At 53.4% G+C, this 18,422-nt stretch overlaps 2 protein-coding genes across 5 annotated transcripts in view; one reads left to right on the forward strand and one right to left on the reverse strand.

Annotated features, from left to right (window-relative positions):
* SZT2 (SZT2 subunit of KICSTOR complex) overlaps positions 1–11,589 on the forward strand; it is a 57,467-nt gene extending 45,878 nt beyond the window's left edge. For 3 of the 4 annotated variants that reach the window (XM_059689843.1, XM_059689842.1, XM_059689845.1), the window contains 15 exons: positions 59–235; positions 428–695; positions 796–875; positions 962–1,087; positions 1,204–1,403; positions 3,358–3,448; positions 3,690–3,770; positions 3,851–3,925; positions 7,796–8,009; positions 8,399–8,552; positions 8,702–8,824; positions 8,928–9,333; positions 9,453–9,569; positions 10,556–10,624; positions 10,758–11,589. In XM_059689843.1, coding sequence (XP_059545826.1) covers positions 59–235; positions 428–695; positions 796–875; positions 962–1,087; positions 1,204–1,403; positions 3,358–3,448; positions 3,690–3,770; positions 3,851–3,925; positions 7,796–8,009; positions 8,399–8,552; positions 8,702–8,824; positions 8,928–9,333; positions 9,453–9,569; positions 10,556–10,624; positions 10,758–10,901 — 2,325 coding nt within the window. In that variant the 3' untranslated portion in view covers positions 10,902–11,589. Of the gene's footprint in view, positions 1–58; positions 236–427; positions 696–795; positions 876–961; positions 1,088–1,203; positions 1,404–3,357; positions 3,449–3,689; positions 3,771–3,850; positions 3,926–7,795; positions 8,010–8,398; positions 8,553–8,701; positions 8,825–8,927; positions 9,334–9,452; positions 9,570–10,555; positions 10,625–10,734 lie in introns of all 4 variants that reach the window. The other variant, XM_059689844.1, reaches the window with a different exon arrangement.
* On the reverse strand, positions 11,578–14,277 carry HYI (hydroxypyruvate isomerase (putative)). The gene is made up of 8 exons (XM_059689846.1): positions 14,033–14,277; positions 13,845–13,956; positions 12,721–12,835; positions 12,440–12,518; positions 12,301–12,350; positions 12,133–12,202; positions 11,863–11,997; positions 11,578–11,744 (listed from the first exon to the last, which is right to left on the reverse strand). The coding sequence occupies exons 1-8, from the start codon at positions 14,229–14,231 to the stop codon at positions 11,671–11,673; spliced, it is 834 nt and encodes a 277-aa protein (XP_059545829.1). The 5' UTR covers positions 14,232–14,277; the 3' UTR covers positions 11,578–11,670.
* Positions 14,278–18,422: the final 4,145 nt, after the last annotated feature.

Genomic DNA, 18,422 nt, shown 5'->3' on the forward strand with positions numbered 1-18,422 from the left:
GGGGCTGGGTCGGGGAAGAGGTTCTGTGATCTCACTAACCCTGACCCCTGACTTCCAGCTGCAGCTGCTGACTTACAACTGGGCTCCAGACCTAGGGGCAGCATTGGGCCGAGCGCTGGTTCGCCTCGTGCAGTGGCAGAACGCTCGTGCCCACCTCATCTTCTGCCTCCTCAGCCAGAAGCTTGGCCTCTTCCATCATTATGGCCAGTTGGACTTCCCAGTGCGGGATGAAAAGGTGCCTGCTGCTCCGCTCCCTCCTCTAGTTCTGGCTCCCAGGGTTTTAAGGAAGTACTGGCTCGGAAGCAGGGGAAGGGGACAGACTAAAAGCAGAGGTAGTGGGGAAGGAGAGACAGAGAGGAGGCCAGGGCAGGAGAGAAGGTCTGAGGACAAAAGCCAGGCACCCATTGTGAGGCTCCATCTTTCTCAGGAGCCAAACCCATTCCTAGTGCCGACCGTGGAAGCAGAGACCCTCATCCGGAGTGCCAGCCCTCCACTGAGCCGTGAGCAAGGCCGGCTGAGTGGGTCCTCTCGGGGCGGGGGCCCCCTGCCCCTGGACACATTCCCCTTTGATGAGGCCCTGAGGGATATCTCAGCTGCCCGCCCCAGCTCCTCACTTGGCCCTGTGCCCAGACCCCCTGATCCCGTCACCTACCATGGACAACAGTTCCTGGAGATCAAGATGACAGAGCGCAGAGGTGAGGGCACTGGGCGTTCAGTGGGCAGGGGCAGACTGGAATCCGGGAGGGAGAGGGGCAGCAGGTCCTGGTGGCCACTGCCGATGCTTCCCATCCCCAGAGCTGGAGCGGCAGATGAAGATGGAGAACCTGTTTGTGACCTGGCAGCAGCGCTCCACCCCCGCCAGCATGCCCATCAGTGTGAGCGGCCCGACCCCCATCCTCCAGGAGCATCCTCTGACCCTTCCCTGGCCACCACTCCAGTGCTCACTGCCCCGTTTCCTCAGGCCGGGGAGCTGGAGACCCTGAAGCAGTCATCCCGCCTGGTGCATTACTGTGCAACAGCCCTGCTCTTCGACCCGGCTGCCTGGCTGCATGGGCCGCCGGAGACCTGTGGGCCCCCTGAGGGGCAGGTGAGGCTCAAAACTCCTGGATTTCTCCCCTGGGATCTCCCTTTACAGTGACCTCCATTCCTCCACCCCTGGTGGTTGACAGTGGGTAGAGCCTTCCTTAATATCCACTCCTGCAGCGGCGCCATCGCCCCGAGGCAGGGCCTGGGAGCCGAGAGGCCCCCATAAGCTGTGAGGCCTCGGATGTGCCCCCGCCGGGTGCGCGTGAGGAGCCTTGGCTGAAGGAGCTGAGCCTGGCCTTCCTGCAGCAGTACGTGCAGTATCTGCAGAGCATGGGCTTTGTGCTGGTGCCACTGCGGCCCCCCTCGCCTGCCCGAAGGTGAGCCCATCTCTTCCTTTCCTCCTCCTCCTTCTCTTCCCCTCCCCTCCTCCACTGCAGGTGAGGCTCCACCTGTCCTTCCTGTCTTCACATAGGTCCCGTGAGGACAGTTCGGGCCTTATGCATGTTCACCCCTCTAGGCCAGCACACACACACGAGGATCTTGGACACTTCATGCAGCCCTCGCTCACATCCTTAAACCTCTCACTCTCGGGGAACTCACAGAACTGTGTACATTCTCTCAGAGCTTATGCCCAGGTACATTACATCTCATGTGCTTACACGCTGGTGTACAGCCATGCACATGGACCTGGTACCACTCCTAAGCCTCTGGACCTGGGCCTTAATGATGGCTGTCCTGATCACCCACTGTCCTCTCCTGAGATTTTACATGGTTCATGACCTAGGAAGTCCCTTACTCACCAAGGGTAGTGTCTTTCTCACCTAGGACCCCTGCACTGGACCTGCTTGCATCACTGCACTCTGGCCTGTTCTTGGTCATGTTCTTTCACTGGCTACTAGAGTCTTGGAAAGTCACCACCGTCCTTCTCCCCAGAGCTCAGTGACAAGTTCACAACCACCTTTTCCTCTGTATTGAATCTCAAATCCCCATTTCTGTGGCCCTGCTCTGTGTTCTTCTCAACATCTGAGCCTCCAGATTCTGTGTTCCCACCTCTTCCCAGTGGCTGATGGGAAAGTATCTGTTCATGTTACAGTTACTTTCGTGTCTCTGGATTTGTGAGTTTATTTTCTCCCTCCTCTTACTTCAAGTTTGATGCACTTTAAAGTTAATAAATATAATTGTGTCCTTAATCAAGATCCCACCTTGGACCAGAAAGCCAGTTCCAACTCCTAAGTGTTTGTAACCAGCTCTCCACCTCCCAGGCTGCCCCTCTTTTCCAGGCCTTAGGTAGAGAGAGAGGACAGGCCTGTGCCACCGGGACCCTGCCCCTCATTGCTCAGTGACAACCGGAGGAGTAGCTGCTCAGCTTGCTGCCCTCGGCCAGGTCCCAGCTGTAGGAGCTTCTCTGAGAGACTTGTTTGCTTTCTATTAATTTATCAAAAATCTAAATTCCCTTTTATTTTTTTTAATCTTTAATTTCTTTATTGGTTAAGGTATTACAAGTGCGTCCTCTCCCCCTCCCCCCATAAATTTCCTTTTAAACAAAAGATACACTAGCTTAAAAAATATGTGTCTAGAGCAAAATGTAAAGTCAGGCCTTGCTTTGTCACCAGTCTTTAAGTATCACCAGTCACTAGCTGGTCTTGTCCCTGTTTTCTTAAGGATGAAATGGCACATTTCTTTTCACCAAAGGCTTAGGCACCCCTTCCCCACCTCTAGCAAGAGTTCTGGTGGTTTGTACCTCATAAGTATAATAATTGGGTCCCCTTGGCCCTTTCTGTTTTGTCCTTGTTCACAGTCCTGTCCCTGCTTCTCTTCTCCCCTGGCCTCTGAGTCGAGAAATGAAGAACAGTGGGCCTGTGGAATGCTGGGAGTACCATTCCCCAGTCAAGAGAGAACTTGACTGCTTTTCCCTCTCAGAGGAAAGTTCCTAACCAGGGCTTCAAGCATCTCCTTGAATTTTCCTGATGAAATCTTAGACATCCAGTCCCGTGGCCCCTCCTGCCTCCCCTGCTGCCTCCAGTAAACAGATCTCCCTGCCCTCATGGGTGTCTCCCCACATTCTCAGCAGCCTCTCTGGCTCTACCCTCATCCTCTCACTGGTAGAGAAAGGCCTGGCATCCATCTCTGCACTGAGCACTGCTCACTGCCCCTTAAAGCAGCAGTTACTGGAGAGCCTTGCCACTTCCTCACCGTGGTGTCCAGAGCAGGCCCTCTCTGGGCTGTCTCCTCTCCTACAGACAAGCCCACATAAAATGGACTGAGTCAGATAGCTGTAATCCTTCACCCACTGGCTGGCTGCATCTTCTTGTCCCTCTTCCTTTCCTACAGCACCAGCCGGCCGCGGGCCATGGCCATCCTTGGAACAGACGGTCGGAGCTCCTTCTCCTGCCCCAAAAGCAAGACTGATGGGAGCCCAAAGGTAACATGTCATTACATACCTTCCCCGATAGTGAAATCAGTGATGTCCCAGATACCGGTGTCACTAAGCCTGAATTATTTTCCCAAGGCCAGAGTCAGTGACCCTGGGTGATGACTAAGGTTGTTGATCCCAGCCTGACACCATTAAAGTCACCCCCCCACCAGAGACTTCTTCCCTGCTGATCTGCAGCCGGTGAACCTCCAACTCTTGCCCCTGAAGCCGTCTGTTTTTCTTTCTTCAGAACACTGGCTCTCCGGTCACCACCTACCACCTACAGCGGGCACTGCCCGGAGGCATCATCCTCATGGAGCTGGCTTTCCAGGTGAGCAGGGGGAGCACTGAGTGAGGAGAGCCAGACCCACCTGTCTTACCCTCCTGACCTCACCTTCACCCTCTCTCCAGGGCTGTTACTTCTGTGTCAAACAGTTTGCCCTAGAGTGTTCCCGAATCCCCATGGGGCAAGCCGTCAATTCTCAGGTATGTGGCGGGGGCAGGAATATGGGGTCTCAGGTATGGTCCGTGCATCCCTGGTATGCTGTGGCCAATAAGAATAATGCCTGGGCAGTCTGGCTGATCTGGTGCTGTGGGCTGGCTAGGTCAGTGGTCCTTCTGGTGACTGGACCATCGACCAGTGTCACTCTGCAGGTAGTCCAGAGTTGTCTTCAGCTGTAACAAGAGGGCAGAAGGCAGTCCAGCACAGTGGCTGAGCTAGCCGTGGTCATTGGGCACTGACAGCCTGGCACTGTGTCAATCCATAACCATAGATCAGCCGTGGGCAAACTACGGCCCACGGGCCGGATCCGGCCCATTTGAAATGAATAAAACTAAAAAAAAAAAAGACCGTTCCCTTTTATGTAATGATGTTTACTTTGAATTTATATTAGTTCACACAAACACTCCATCCATGCTTTTGTTCCGGCCCTCCGGTCCAGTTTAAGAACCCATTGTGGCCCTCGAGTCAGAAAGTTTGCCCACCCCTGCCATAGATGGTTAGTGCAGACATTTGAGCATAGGGGCTAATCTGACACATGGGTAGGTCAGTGCCATGGGCAGTCCTGGCCTGATCTAGAGCTGCCAATAGCCTTTGCGTCGCATAGAGCCACTTACACTTAGAATGTGGGCTGGAGTTCCCACCCACACAGCATACCCGCCAGTTACTATTCAGGCCTGTCAGTCTGCCTCAAGGCAGGGCCTCTGCACCCCATGAGGGCCGAGCATGAGGAGCGCTCAGTGAGTGAGCGGTTCAGTGAGGTCAGGGCCCTGGAGCCCTCAGTACTTCCATGATTCAGCTTCGTCAGGGTGCCCATGTCATGCGAAGGCCCAGACCTTCCTCGTGCCTCCCATTTAGTTTCCAAGAGATCGGGATCTGCCTGGGTCCAGTCTGTTGCCTTCCAGCACAGACAACACAGATTCCTCTCCTGTCTGGATAGCTCCTATCAGCCCATAGATGGTTGCCTTTGACTTGCTGTGGATACCAGTCCAATCATCACAGGATAATGTGATCCAGGAAAGCTTGGCGACTGTGCAGGAACCTCCTGGAGCCTGTATGCTCAGAAGGGAGCTGTGGGCCGCAGGGATTTTCACATTGGGCTGTTGTATTAATGGGAAGGACCCTCCCCCCACCATTACTATCAAGCTTTCTGAAGTTCTGGCTTCCCTGCTCCCTGGTCTCTATCCAGCTTGGCTCTCTGCCTCCACATATCTAATCGCTAACCCTACTTGGGTTTCTAAATTACTGTATTATTGTTATTGTTTAAGTGCTTAGTATATATACTAAAGTGGAGTTTTATTTCTCTGGTACAGATCAGGAAACTGAGGCTCATGGACGTTCATTAATTTGCCCCAGGTACAGAGCTAGTTGGGGGCAGTACTGACTCTGAGGCTCCTCCCTGGCTGTAGAAGTTGTTCACACTGCCTCTAGCTTTAGGGAGACCTTTACTTCATCTCCATGGTAGATAGGAAACTGAAGCAGATAATGTGACTTCCCCAGCATCGTGCAGCTACTCTGACTCCTAGGCTATTGCTTCTTCTACAGTCATTTCTCCTTTCCTATTAACTCCTATGCCCAGGGCCCCCAAGGAAGTGCTCATGTAGATCCTGCCATTCCGGCACCATTGATCCAATTGTTAACACTTTCACTAATGGTGATTTCCACCAAGAGAAGCTCAGCTCAGTCTCTCTACCACCCTTCGTTCACTCATTCACAGGTCAGTTAGAGGAGGCCCACCCTGGCCTAGTCATGGCAGGATGCCCTAGACCAGTGATGGCGAACCTTTTGAGCTCGGCGTGTCAGCATTTTGAAAAACCCTAACTTAACTCTGGTGCCATGTCACATATAGAAATGTTTTGATATTTGCAACCATAGTAAAACAAAGATGTATATTTTTGATAATAATTTTATATATTTAAATGCCATTTAACAAAGAAACATCAACCAAAAAAATGAGTTCGCGTGTCACCTCTGACACGTGTGTCATAGGTTCGCCATCACTGTCCTAGACAAAGCTTTATCCAAGAGAAGTTAGCCAGGTTTGAGGACCAGGGAGGGCAGCATCCAGGCAGAGAACAGCAGCAGGTATAAAAGTGTAGAGAGAATGTGATGTACTTGGGAAGAATGAGTATTTTGATGGGAAAATAAAGCTGGAGAAATGGGAAGGTGACAGCAAAAACTTTCGAATAATAATTACACACCTGGCCTACCCTGACCACCTTGTTTAAAATGGCAACTGCTTTACTTCTTGATTTTCCATAACACCATCTTCTAGCCTACTGTGTACTCATTTTCTCTGTCTACTGTTTATTGTATTATCTCCCCACCACTCAAATGTAAGCTTCCTGAGGGCTTGGGTTTGTTGGCCAATGTATCCCCAGCACCTAGAATGGACCAGGTAGGCACTCAGCAAGTATTTGTTGCATCAGTGAATCAGTGCCAGACTTTAGCAGACTCTGGGCTTCAGAATAAAAAGTCATCTCTCAAAAGGGTCAGTTTCATGTCCACAGGGTTACAATCTACACTAATAAAAGAGAAACATGGTAATTGGCGTACGACCGCTACCCTTTTCATTGGCTAATCAGCGAGATATGCAAATTAACTGTCAGCCAAGATGGCGGCCAGCAGCCAGGCAGCTTGAAACTAACATGAGGCTTGCTTGCCTCAGTGATGGAGGATCGGAGGATCATTGGAGGAAACCAACGTTCCCCGCCTGGGGCTGTAGGCCTCTGAGCAGGCAGTTTAAGAAACATTGTAACAAATACCGCCAGGCTTCAGCCAGCAGATTCGCAACATTGTAAGCAAAGGCCAGAAACCTACTTTCAGCCGCGGAGGCCTAAGAGCTGGAGCCAAGCCTCAAGGTAAAGCTGGCCCAGAATAAAAAATAAATAAATAAAAAAAGGAGCGGTTGGGAACTTCAGTCACTCCCAGCCTGAAAACAGCCCTCAGCCCCTCACCCAGACTGGCCAGGCACCCCAGTGGGGACCCCCACCCTGATCCAGGACACCCTTCAGGGCAAACCAGCCAGCCCCACCCATGCACCTGGCCTCTACCCTATACAGTAAAAGGGTAATATGCCTCCCGGCACCGGGATCATCGTGACAGGGGCCAGCGCCCAAACCCCCTGATCGCCCTGCGGCTCTGTGTGTGACAGGGGGCGGGGCCTCAACAACCTGAGCAGCCCTGCTCTGTGCCTGATAGGGGGGAGCTCCTCAAACCCCCCCCCCCCCACACGGGCCCTGCTCTGTGTGTGATGGGGTAGAGCCATAACCTCCCCATAGGCCCTGCCCTGAGTGTGAGAGTGGCGGCGCCCCAACCCCCTGATCGGCCCTGCTCTGTGCGTGACGGGGTGGCGCCGCAACCTCCCCATCGACCCTGCCTTGAGTGTGACGGGACGGTGCCCCAACCCCCCAATTGGCCCTACCCTGAGTGTGACTGAGGGTGGCATCACAACCTCCCAATCTGCCCTGCTCTGTGCATGACAGGGCTGCGCCCCAACTCCCCAATCAGCCCTGCTCTGAGCCCGACCAGGGGCTGCACCTAGGGATTGGGCCTGCCCTCTGCCACCCGGGAGCAGGCCTAAGCCAGCAGGTCGTTATCTCCCGAGGGGTCCCAGACTGCGAGAGGGCATAGGCCGGGCTGAGGGACCCCCTCTCCCCCCCCTCCCCCGAGTGCACAAATTTTTGTGCACTGGGCCTCTAGTACGGTATAAAAGAGAATATAATGAGGAGGGCGTCCCTGAGCTGTTTGGGCAATAGGGTGAGTCCTGAGCTGTCCTCTCCCATGGAAGAGGAGGAAATGGGAATGTGCTGGGCAGCCTGTGCTACCATTTCCTAACCCAGCCCGTGCCTCCCCAGCTGTCCATGCTGTTCACCGAGGAGTGCGACAAGGTGCGGGACCTGATGCACGTGCACTCATTCAGCTATGACTTCCACCTGCGCCTCGTGCACCAGCACGTGCTGGGCGCCCACCTGGTGCTGCGGCACGGCTACCACCTCACCACCTTCCTGAGGCACTTCCTGGCCCACCACCCTGATGGGCCCCACTTTGGTCGCAATCACATTTACCAAGGTTGGTTGGTGCCCAAGGGCAAGCCAGTGAAGCTGAAAAAGAACAGGCCGCAAAGGTGTGGGCCGATGGATCGCTTCCTAGGGCCAGACTTCGACTTTCTGTCCCATGTTGTTAGTTGCCTCATATGGCTTGGACCCTGCCCCCACGTCTCTGTCTTAACTTCTTCACAGTCTGTTTCCTATCAAAGTTTATATCCTGTGTTGTATACCCTGCCCTGCCTGTCCTGAGCCACTTTGTCCCATCTTGATGTTCTACAGGATCTTAGGAGCTCCCCAGAAAAGCAGGGCCAGCCTGCTTGTCAATCAGAGCCTTAGGACCTCCAAATCCCCCAGCCCATCCGATCGGTGTGTCTATCCCAGGCTCACTGTCTCCTGTAACTTGCCCCTTAGGGACCCTGGAGCTTCCCACACCGCTCATTGCTGCCCACCAGCTGTACAACTACGTGGCTGACCATGCTAGCTCCTACCACATGAAGCCGTTGCGGATGGCTCGGCCAGGGGGCCCAGAACATAATGAATACGCCCTGGTGTCAGCATGGCACAGGTATGGAGGAGAGGGGACACCAGCATGTTCTCTGGTGTAGCTGCGGTCAGAACCGTCCTTACAGTTGGGAGACCTGTGTTTTCTTGGGCAGAAGGGGTGAGGTTGACTTCATTAGGACCTCAGGCTGAGATCTCATCCCCACCGCACAGCTCCGGCTCCTACCTGGACTCTGAGGGGCTTCGTCATCAGGATGACTTTGATGTGTCTCTGCTTGTCTGTCACTGTGCTGCACCCTTTGAGGAGCAAGGAGAGGCTGAGCGGCATGTTCTGCGGTCAGCAGATCCCCTATCTTGAATGTGCCCATTGTCCAGCCTGCCCCCTGCCCTTTCCCTGTTTCCTGCTGTAACCGCCACTCTGGCCCCCTCCCCATTCCAGGCTGAAGTTCTTCGTGGTGCTCACCAGCCAACGAGAGCTCTTTCCCAGACTAACTGCTGACATGCGCAGGTTCCGGAAGCCACCCAGACTTCCCCCTGAGCCAGAGGCTTCTGGGAGCTCCACTGGTAGCCCTAGGGAGGCCTCAGGGGTCGGTCCGGTGCCTGGCCCAGCTCCTCTGTTCCCTCCGCTGGCTACAGAGGTGGGCGTGGCACGGGCGCGACTGGCTCAGCTGGTACGGCTAGCTGGAGGGCACTGCCGCAGGGACACCCTCTGGAAGCGCCTCTTCTTGCTGGAGCCACCAGGGCCTGATCGGCTGCGGCTAGGGGGGCGCTTGGCCCTGGCTGAGCTGGAGGAGCTCCTAGAGGCGGTCCATGCCAAATCCATTGCAGACATTGACCCCCAGCTGGTAAGGAACTGTGGGTTCCAAAGGGGCTGGGCTGGACGTTAGGAATTCCATGGGCAGCCAGGGTGGAGGGTGCAGGGTGGCTCTGGGACAGCAGGGCCAGGCCTGTGGACCTCCCCCAGGACTGCTTCCTGTCCATGACGGTCTCCTGGTACCAGAGCCTGATCAAGGTTCTCCTGAGCCGCTTTCCCCAGAGCTGCCGCCACTTCCAGAGCCCAGACTTGGGAACGCAGTACCTGGTAAGTCTTCTTGACCCGCCTCAAAAACAAACCTTCCTTGGCTAGAGATCCTCAGGGCCAACTTCTGGAACCTCATCGGGGGTTGGTCTTAGAGGCTGCAGTCCCAGAAAGGACCTCTTGGGCTTTAAGCCGTCTTTTTCTCCCCAAAATGTGGCCCTCGCACCAGCAACACCTGGGAGCTTGCCAAAATGCACTCACCCCTGACTGAGAATCCACCTCTCAGCCAGATCCCCAGGGAACTGTGTGCACTGAAGCTGAAAGCACTGCCAGGGAGGCCAGGGAGAGAAGAGCTGTGGTGATAGGCGCACACACGGGGGCAGTAAAAGGTTAGAGATGAGCCAATGAGAGCAGTGGTCCAGGAAAGGACACTTAAGAGAAGACTTCACAAGAAAAAGTAGGAGTTGGTTCGTGGTGATGGGTCCTGCAACCTGGTACCTGTGGGGAAGATTAGTTTCAAGGTGTTCTGAAGGGACATCGGGGATTGGCACTCAGGAGAGAGATCTGGGCAGCATCTGTATGGACAGGGCGTCCCTGCAGCCCTGGGAGTGGAAGAGATTGCCCAGGGACAGACAGACAGGAGAGGACAGTCCAGGGCAGTCAGAGAGATATAAAACCTGGGATAGCACAGGAGGCAAGGAGGGGCCTGTCAAGGGTAGAGAACTCCCCGTGGTGGTTGGGCTGCGGTGCCAGCTCTGTGCAGCGCCTCCAGATAGATGACTTCAGGAACCTCCCAGTCAAGCCCCCTCCCCTTCACTCTGATGAAGCTGGACAGGCTGACCAGGGGCCAGTGAGGATGAGGACTGAGGTTGCGTTTGAAGGGGAGGTTCTAGGTGACGGTGGAGTGAGTGCAGGTGGGTTCGGGTGTGGTGATGGAAGCAGCCCTTCTTCAGACTGGTCCCCCCACGTCCAGGAGGCCCTCAGGAGGGTCTGTGCTTCCTCAGGTGAGACAAACCTCCCTCCTCATCTCATTTTGTCTTCTGCTGCAGGTTGTGTTAAATCAGAAGTTCACTGACTGTTTTGTGCTAGTGTTTCTGGATTCCCACTTGGGAAAGACGGTGAGAACGGGGGGTGTGGGACTCTGTGTCAGCCTGGTGGGAAGCTGTACCCCAAATGCTGCACCCGAGCCTGCTGAGGTTGGGATGCCTACCTGCCCTTCTCTCACCAGTGGACCCCCACTGTGTTCCCCAGTCTCTGACAGTGGTTTTCCGAGAGCCCTTCCCAGTACAGCCCCACGACAGCGAGAGCCCCCCTGCCCAGCTGGTCTCCACCTACCATCACCTTGAGTCTGTCATCAACACAGCCTGTTTCACCCTCTGGACCCGTCTCCTCTGAGGAATGGACCGCCGAATGTCACTGTTCCTCGAATCATGATCTATAAGATTACCCACTTGAAGCAGGACTGACCAGCCCTGTGTTCCCCAGCACAAGCCTGGACACTGAGGGATACCAACAGCTTTGTGCATCTCTCTGCGGGGTCTGTAGCCTCAGCCTGGCAGCAGGGACTACCCTCTCTAAAGACTCACAGGGCTCTAGCAGGTCAGGTCACCTCCCTGAGGTTCCCATCTCTCAGGCCCCTGGGCCCTTCCAGGGGGGGACTCCTTCCTGCTTACCTGGTGGAGTCCAGGACTTCTTCACACCAGGTGGCAAGTGCTCACCCGAGGGCTCCTCTGCCTGAATCCCGCCTCCAAGTCACCCACCTCCCACCTTGAGCTCTCTGGTCCACACTACCCACTGAGACATCACTGATGGACATTGCCATTGAGATAAGACACCTGGGCTCCAATCCCAGCTCTGTCTTTGGAGCACCTGAGCCTGAGAAAGTCCCTTTGCTTCTGACCCCTGGGGTCTCAAATGTACGTGAGGAGGTGGACTCAAAGCTCTCCCTTCTCCACAGCAACACTGCAGACTGGAGGACTCAGACGTGAGCTGTGTGTCCCTTCCCAACAGGAGGGAAGCGATCAGGGAAAGCGAAGGGTTAGACACTGTGTGTCCCAATAACATACATGTATGAAAACGTTCAGCAAGTTGTCTTTAATTCCAGAGGATACTCAGGATGCTCAATTCACTGTCCCAGAGAGGCCAGTTGGTGGACTGCAGGACCTCACTGGCCAGCCTGTGAGCGGCCCCGCCTATCCCAGTAGGAACGTAGCCAACTCAAGCCCTCCACTGTGTCTCCTGAGGGGAGAGGGGGGCAGCAGCATCTCAACCCATGAGGAGGAAACAGCTCCTGTCCAATACCTGTCCCCCAGTTCCGTTCCCAGGGCCAAGCCTGGAGCCTCAGCCCGCCCCTCACCTTGAGGCTGGTACTCGCAGCCTACAAAGCCGTTGTAGCCTTCGTCTTCCAGCAGTTGGAATAGATAGGAGAAGTTCAGCTCTCCAGGGCTGCCAGGGTCCCCCCGGCCCGGGACCTGTGCCACCTGCACATGCCCTGGGGACAGATATGGGCAGATGTGAGGCTCAGGCCTGAAGGACAGGTGTGGGGGGGGGGGCGGATTGGAAGAGTGGGAGAACAAAGGAAGCAGCACAGCAGATGAGGAAGGAGCAAAGAGAGGGACCCTCTCACCAACGATGGGCAGGAACTCGCGGATGTTTCCTGTCAGATTCCCATCCATGATCTGCCAGTGGAATATGTCCTGGGTGGAGATTACTACAGTCAGAACTGCCTCAGGCCCCACCATGCTGCCCAGCTGGAGAGCATGGGCCCTGAGCAGCACTCCTTTTCTTCACGTACCATTTGTAACTGGAGGTTGGGCCTTCCGACCTTCTGTAAGATGGCTGCCGCTGGAGAGAAACCAGGAGGGGGGGGGGGGACACTCAAGGAGGGCACAAGAATCAAAGGGACAGGAGGCAGCACAGGGCGGGGGTCCTACCCTGCTGGGGCGAATCCAGGAAGTACTGGGGGTCAGTGATGCGGGTGTTAATGGGCTCCAGCAGTCCCACGAGGTTCTCCTAGCACCGTGTTGGATCTGTGAATAGAGCTCTTCCCCCCAGGTTTGGCCTCTATTTTTGTCACTGACCAACCCCCTCACCAGTCCCTCTGACCTCGGCCAGTGCCCAGCCTTATGCCGGGCTGCTCTCCACACTGTGCACCCTTCCCTGCACTCGGACACATTCGTGTGAGTATGTGTGTCTATCTTCACTGTCATCTCACCTGAGCCAAAACCCCGGCTGCGTGCCTCAGGTTTTCCAGAAAAACTGTCTCCATTTCACCCCTGACTGCTGCTCGGTCGGCACCCCGGGGTACTCGGCCGGCCATCAGGTGAATCCTGTGGGGAAAATGGGGCCGGAAGGGGCTGTGGAGTCCATCCCAGAGCAGGCCTTTGCTCCCTCAGCTCCTCTTCCAGCTGCCCTCCTCCCATCCCCCAAAGGTCTCTGGTCCATACCACTTGGCCCTGATGCTCAGGCCTCGGACACACCTGTGTCGGCTTTGGCCAAGCCTTTTCCCACAATCCTGAGGGTCAATCCTCCTGCCTCAGAGTCCAGTTCCTCACTTAGCCCCTCCTGTACTTTCAGCCTCCTTTCCAGTGGCCCTTCTCAGCCTTGAAACATGCTGAAGTCCCATTTTTAGACATTTTGACCCAAACCCTTCTTGAGAATTCCATGCTGCTTTGTCTCTATTTCCTGAATGTCTTTTAGCTGCTTCTCGTCTGATTTCTGACCCCAGCCCACCCCTACCAATAGCGACCCCTTACTGCCAGTTCCTTCTCGGCCTATTTAGACCCGCAGGATTTGACATTTGATCAGCCCCACCTCCCATCACCACCTGATCTTTCTCAGCCACATCCAGCCTCTTGAACTTTGCTGAACACACCAGGCCGCCTCTTGCCTCTGGCCGCAGCATCCCTGCCTGGAATGCTCCTACATCAAGCAAATGCCCACTCCTTACGACCCAGTTCAACATCACACCTGTAGGAAGCTTCCTCTAATCCCAGACAGGTGCCTACTCTGCTCCCACTGCCTCCGCCTCCGTGCATTGACCTGTTCTCAAATGTATCCCTCCTCCGTTTTCTGTTTACTTTGCTATCTCCCTGGTCGGACTGAGCTCCCAGCATGGGATCCCAGCAGGGGAGAAGCATGAAAGAGTTGCCAACTGAGAATGACACACAACAAATATGAAAGGCAATTTACAAAGCACCAGGACTGCTGGAGTGTAGAAGCGCCAGCGCGCTCAGACTTCTGAGCCTCTCTCAAAACCTGGCGTCCTCATGCGCCACCCCCCAAACACGTGCGGTAGGGTCTTGGGTCTTAGAAGGGGAAGAGGTTGGGGTAGGATACCTGGGACAGCCCAGAGCCTTAGCGTACAGCACCGCCTGCTCCAGGCCCTCGCGGAAGGCCGCCTGCCTCCCGGGAACGGCCCCCAGCCCCATTTCCCCCTTCTCTCGGTCTCCTGCAGAGAGAACGGACCTCAGCGCCCGGCTCAGGCGCCCGGCCCCCACCTCCCGGGCCCGGGCCCCACGGCGCACCCGGAGGCGTGTTGATCAGCACCAGCTGCAGCCCCGCTTCTTGCGCCGCGCGCGCCAGCGCCTCCGGCGGCTCCGCGTACGGCCAGGCGACCTCGGCGGCCTCGAAGCCCGAGCTGCCCGCTGCCCGCAAACGTGCGGGGAGGCCGGGGAGCTCGGGGAACAGCCAGGACACATTGGCCGAGAAGCGCAGCGGAGCCATGACCGGCTGGGAGCGCGGGGCAGAGTCCGCGGCGCCCGAAGGCGGAAGCGGGTGGGGCGCTGGCGAGGGCGCGTCCGGAGCTCTCGGAGGTGCACTGCCCCGGCTGACCGACAGGGGGCGCGCTGGAGCCGCGAGTCAGGGTCGTGAGCTCTGTGGGCAGTTTTTGGTAAGAAAAGCAATGTGTTGTAAAAACCGTGGACAGTGCAGAAAAGTGAAATATTTCAAAATAGGAGAAAGGGAAGCGCAGGGAGTGGAGAGAGGGCAGAGCGAGGGAAGCGCGGCCAGGAGGCAGGCAGAGAGAAGGTGGGGTGCCCAGTGGCCCTTGAGATTGCAGTGGCAAGTAAGAAGCCAGCCTGCCTCCAAGGCCATTAAAATGAAGGAATGAGACTTTAGCAAACACTTACTAGTAAGTATTTTTCCTCATTGTAAAAATGGCACCTGTTCATTACAGAACATTTGAAAGCTTATAACCAAGTAAGAACATTTAAACCACCAGTTATCACACCAATCACCCATTAACTTTCCCTTACAGATTAAAAAAATTAAAGTGCAGGTTTTTCTTAGAAAATTTTGATCATGTTTTATATGTGGTTTTATAGTCTGCTTTTCATTTATTATTATTAATTATTATTATTATTATTTTAAATCTTCACCGGAGAAGTAAGGATATTTTTTTCCATTGAATTTCAGAGAGATTGGAAGTGAGAAGGGGAGTGGGAGACAGGGAGGCAGGAGAGAAACATCAATGTGAGGGAGACACATCAATTGGTTGCCTCCCACACGTGCCCCAACTGGAAGCAGGCATCAAACCTGCAACCCAGTTATGTGCCCTTAACTGGGAATCAAACTAGGACCCTTCCAGGTGCAGGCCAAGGCTCTAACCACTGAGCATGCTGGCTAGAGTGTCATTTAATATTATTTTGTGAGCATTTGTCATGCCATAAAATAAAAATCATCTTAGTAAATTTGAAGAACTAATTGGCTTTATTAAACAATTCATGGATCAGGCAACATCTCATCTAGCAAGGAGAGAGACCGACAGGAGTGACACAAGATGAAAGACTTTCTTAGAAAGGAGGGTGGGGCAAGAAAGTGTTAACCCTGAGAAAAATATACTTGCCAAAAAGGATTCATCGTAATTGGGCTCAAATTCATAACCAGAGTCTAGTAGTCACTGTTTCTACTGCATTTCAGGGAAAACCACGCACCTCACTGCCAAGCATTGGTTGACTCTCAGCTGAGTCAACCCCTATAAAAGAGCTTCTAGGATCAAACTCAACCAATAGAACTGAGATTTCCCCCATCCAATCTTCACTAACCAATTAGAGGGGCTCCATTCCATCCAATCAAGACAGTGCTCTTGGGACAAATCAAACTGTGATGATTTGGAGTCCTCATTTTCATGAGAAGAACCAATCCCAGACTGAGGTGGGAACTCTTCTCTTTATAAGCCAGCTTCCCCCGTCTCCATTGAGCACACTACCAGTTTCCACTGAAGACTACGCCTTCCCCTGCTGAAACGCAACCCAGGATTGTAACACCAAGGCAGGCTCACAGTCATGCTGTTTCATGACTGAGCTGTCACTGAGTTCTTTCACAATTGAGCTGTTTTCATTGCATAAAGCCTCTCCCTTCACCACACCCCAAATTGGAAACTCCTGTTGGCGTTGATGACAACCTGCTGTTGACAAAAGTCACTAGCAGAAGAAAAATGAAAGTTTATTGGAGGAAAGTACAAGTTCAGGGTAACCATGAATTATTGGCTGAGTTGTAGTGTTTTCCATTGGTTGGGTTTGTTGCTGGGCGAGAAGAAAATCTTCCTCCTTCGTGGGTGGTAGATACAGCTTCCTCTTGGAGACACAGGTATGTCTTTTCCTGTTTGGGATAATTGATGAGGAGTGGTAAGGGGTGAGATATCCCTCTCCACACAAGTTTTAGCTGAGGTTTCCTTCATTTTCATGCCTGTGTTCTTCAATGGTCTTCAAAAGCATTGCATTAGCTGCTCATTGTTCCACGCCCAGACAGCCCGGAATTTATCATACTACTCTGTTGATGGACATTAGGGTTTTTCGATGTGTGTGTGCACACTGTAAAAGCCCTTTAATGCATCTCTCAATCTCATCTCTGAATTGTTCTCTTGGGTTCCTTGTGTGCAGATGCTCATTACAGTGTTTGCCTGCCCAGAGTACTTTACAGTCTTGTGCACATAAAGGTGTTTAGGTCAACAAGGAACCACATATATGACAGTGGTCCCATCCTAGATAATAAAAGGCTACTGTGCAAATTGACCAAATGGCTGAACAGCCGGTCGCTATGACATGCGCTGACCACCAGGGGTCGCGTGCGGAACATGGTGGGCATTGGCAGTGGGTGGCAGAGCATGGAACATGCAGGTGGCAGTTGTGGTGGGATGGTGGAGCAGGTGAGCAGGGGTGCCAGACCAAGGCGGGGCACAGGTCACTGAGATCTGTGAGCCTCTGGTGGTTACTGAAAATTCTTTGCTCCTGTGTGCCACAGTCCTGCCCGGTGCTTACACCTGCTGCTGGTGCTGGCCCCAATCGCTCTGTGCAGTCAGTGGGTAAGATCAGGGCCAGCTCCGTCAGCACTTGGGACCAGGGCCGGCAGTGGGAGCAGGACTGCCAGCAGACAGGGGACAGGGTGCTGCCATGTGAGGGGCCTGGCAGAGGCCCTTGCGCCCATGCAGCCTCACAGCCCACAGTTCCTTTCAAGGTGCACGAATTCGTGCACTGGGCCCCTAGTAAAATTATAATGGACTATAGGCAAAAAGTTAGTTTGTGATGTTGAAAGAAAGTGCTGGACCCAGCTATAATGTTGAAGTTACTACTAGCTCTCTGTGATATGAGGAGGCTCAGCATGCTGTCCACCCACCATGTGCCTTCTTGAAGCTGGGGCAGGCAGTTGGCAAGGGAGTAAGTAGGGAGGGCTAAGGAGGAGGGGGAACTGGGAGCCTGCTGTCCATCCACACTTGTTCACACCATCATTGCACTCACACACACAAATACTTGTGTGCACAAACTCCCCACCCTCCATTTCTCCTTCTCTCTCTTTCCTCCCAGTATGAGTCCTTTTTGCCCTGCCTCTACTCTCCCTCTCTGATTGGGCAGATTCCTAAGGTTGGAATTACATGGTCAAAAAATAGTAATACGTTTAAATTCTTCATGGCTGAGCTAAATTGCATTTCAAAAACACTGTACATTCATTCCCCAACAACACATGAGTAGAAATCATCTTGTCTATTTTCTGTGCTAGCCTTGACAGACGGAAGCTCAAAGTGCAACATTAGGAACACCCAATACCCAGCCTCCAAACCAAGGCAGGCCCAGGCTGATCAAAAGTGGTTGGCAGTTTCCATTTCAGTTCTGCCTGTAAGAACAGGCTGCCACCAGCTATTACAGATCACCTGACTTCTTGCCCGTTTGCAGCTGGCATTATACTTGGCACTTTGACTTGTCCTGGAACATGTTTCTTGGGTGTGGTCCAATCAGGATGTGACCTCACGGAGCCTAACAATTTAATCAATCCGAACTTCAGCACGTTTACAATCCAATGTTGACCAAACAGAGGAACGTCTAAAGGAAGTAATTTCTTTATTAATCCTTCACTGTAAATCTCTGAGCATGAAAATTCTAAGACTTTAGAAAAGCACCATCATCTGCTGGGGTTTGTAACAGGAACAAAATTTGTCCCATTCTCAGTGGTCCACTCCTTCCTTACTGTATACCCTTTAGGGCAGCAGAGATGGTGTCTGAACGAGATAGGCATGACTCACTTTCCCCCTTAATTCCCGTAAAAACATCTTCACTTAATATACCAAAATAAATACAAAAGGAGAACAATGCACATGAAAATTATTTTCTTTATTCATCGTTTGACTATTTATACCTTATACCACTTTGTAACGTAGGCATCACACTAAATTATTATTACAAATCTTCTTTTAAAAATACATATTTTATTGATTTTTTTTACAGAGAAGAAGGGAGAAAGAGAGTTAGAAACATCAATGAGAGAGAAACATCAATCAGCCGCCTCCTGCACACCCCCGACTGGGGATGTGCCCGCATCCAAGGTACATGCCCTTGACCAGAATCGAACCTGAGACCCTTCAGTCCACAGGCCGATGCTCTGTCCACTGAGCCAAACCAGTCAGGGCTATTATTACAAATCTTG

The sequence above is a fragment of the Myotis daubentonii genome, chromosome 3 (genome assembly GCF_963259705.1).
Source record: "Myotis daubentonii chromosome 3, mMyoDau2.1, whole genome shotgun sequence".
In the NCBI taxonomy this organism is placed as follows: domain Eukaryota; kingdom Metazoa; phylum Chordata; class Mammalia; order Chiroptera; family Vespertilionidae; genus Myotis; species Myotis daubentonii.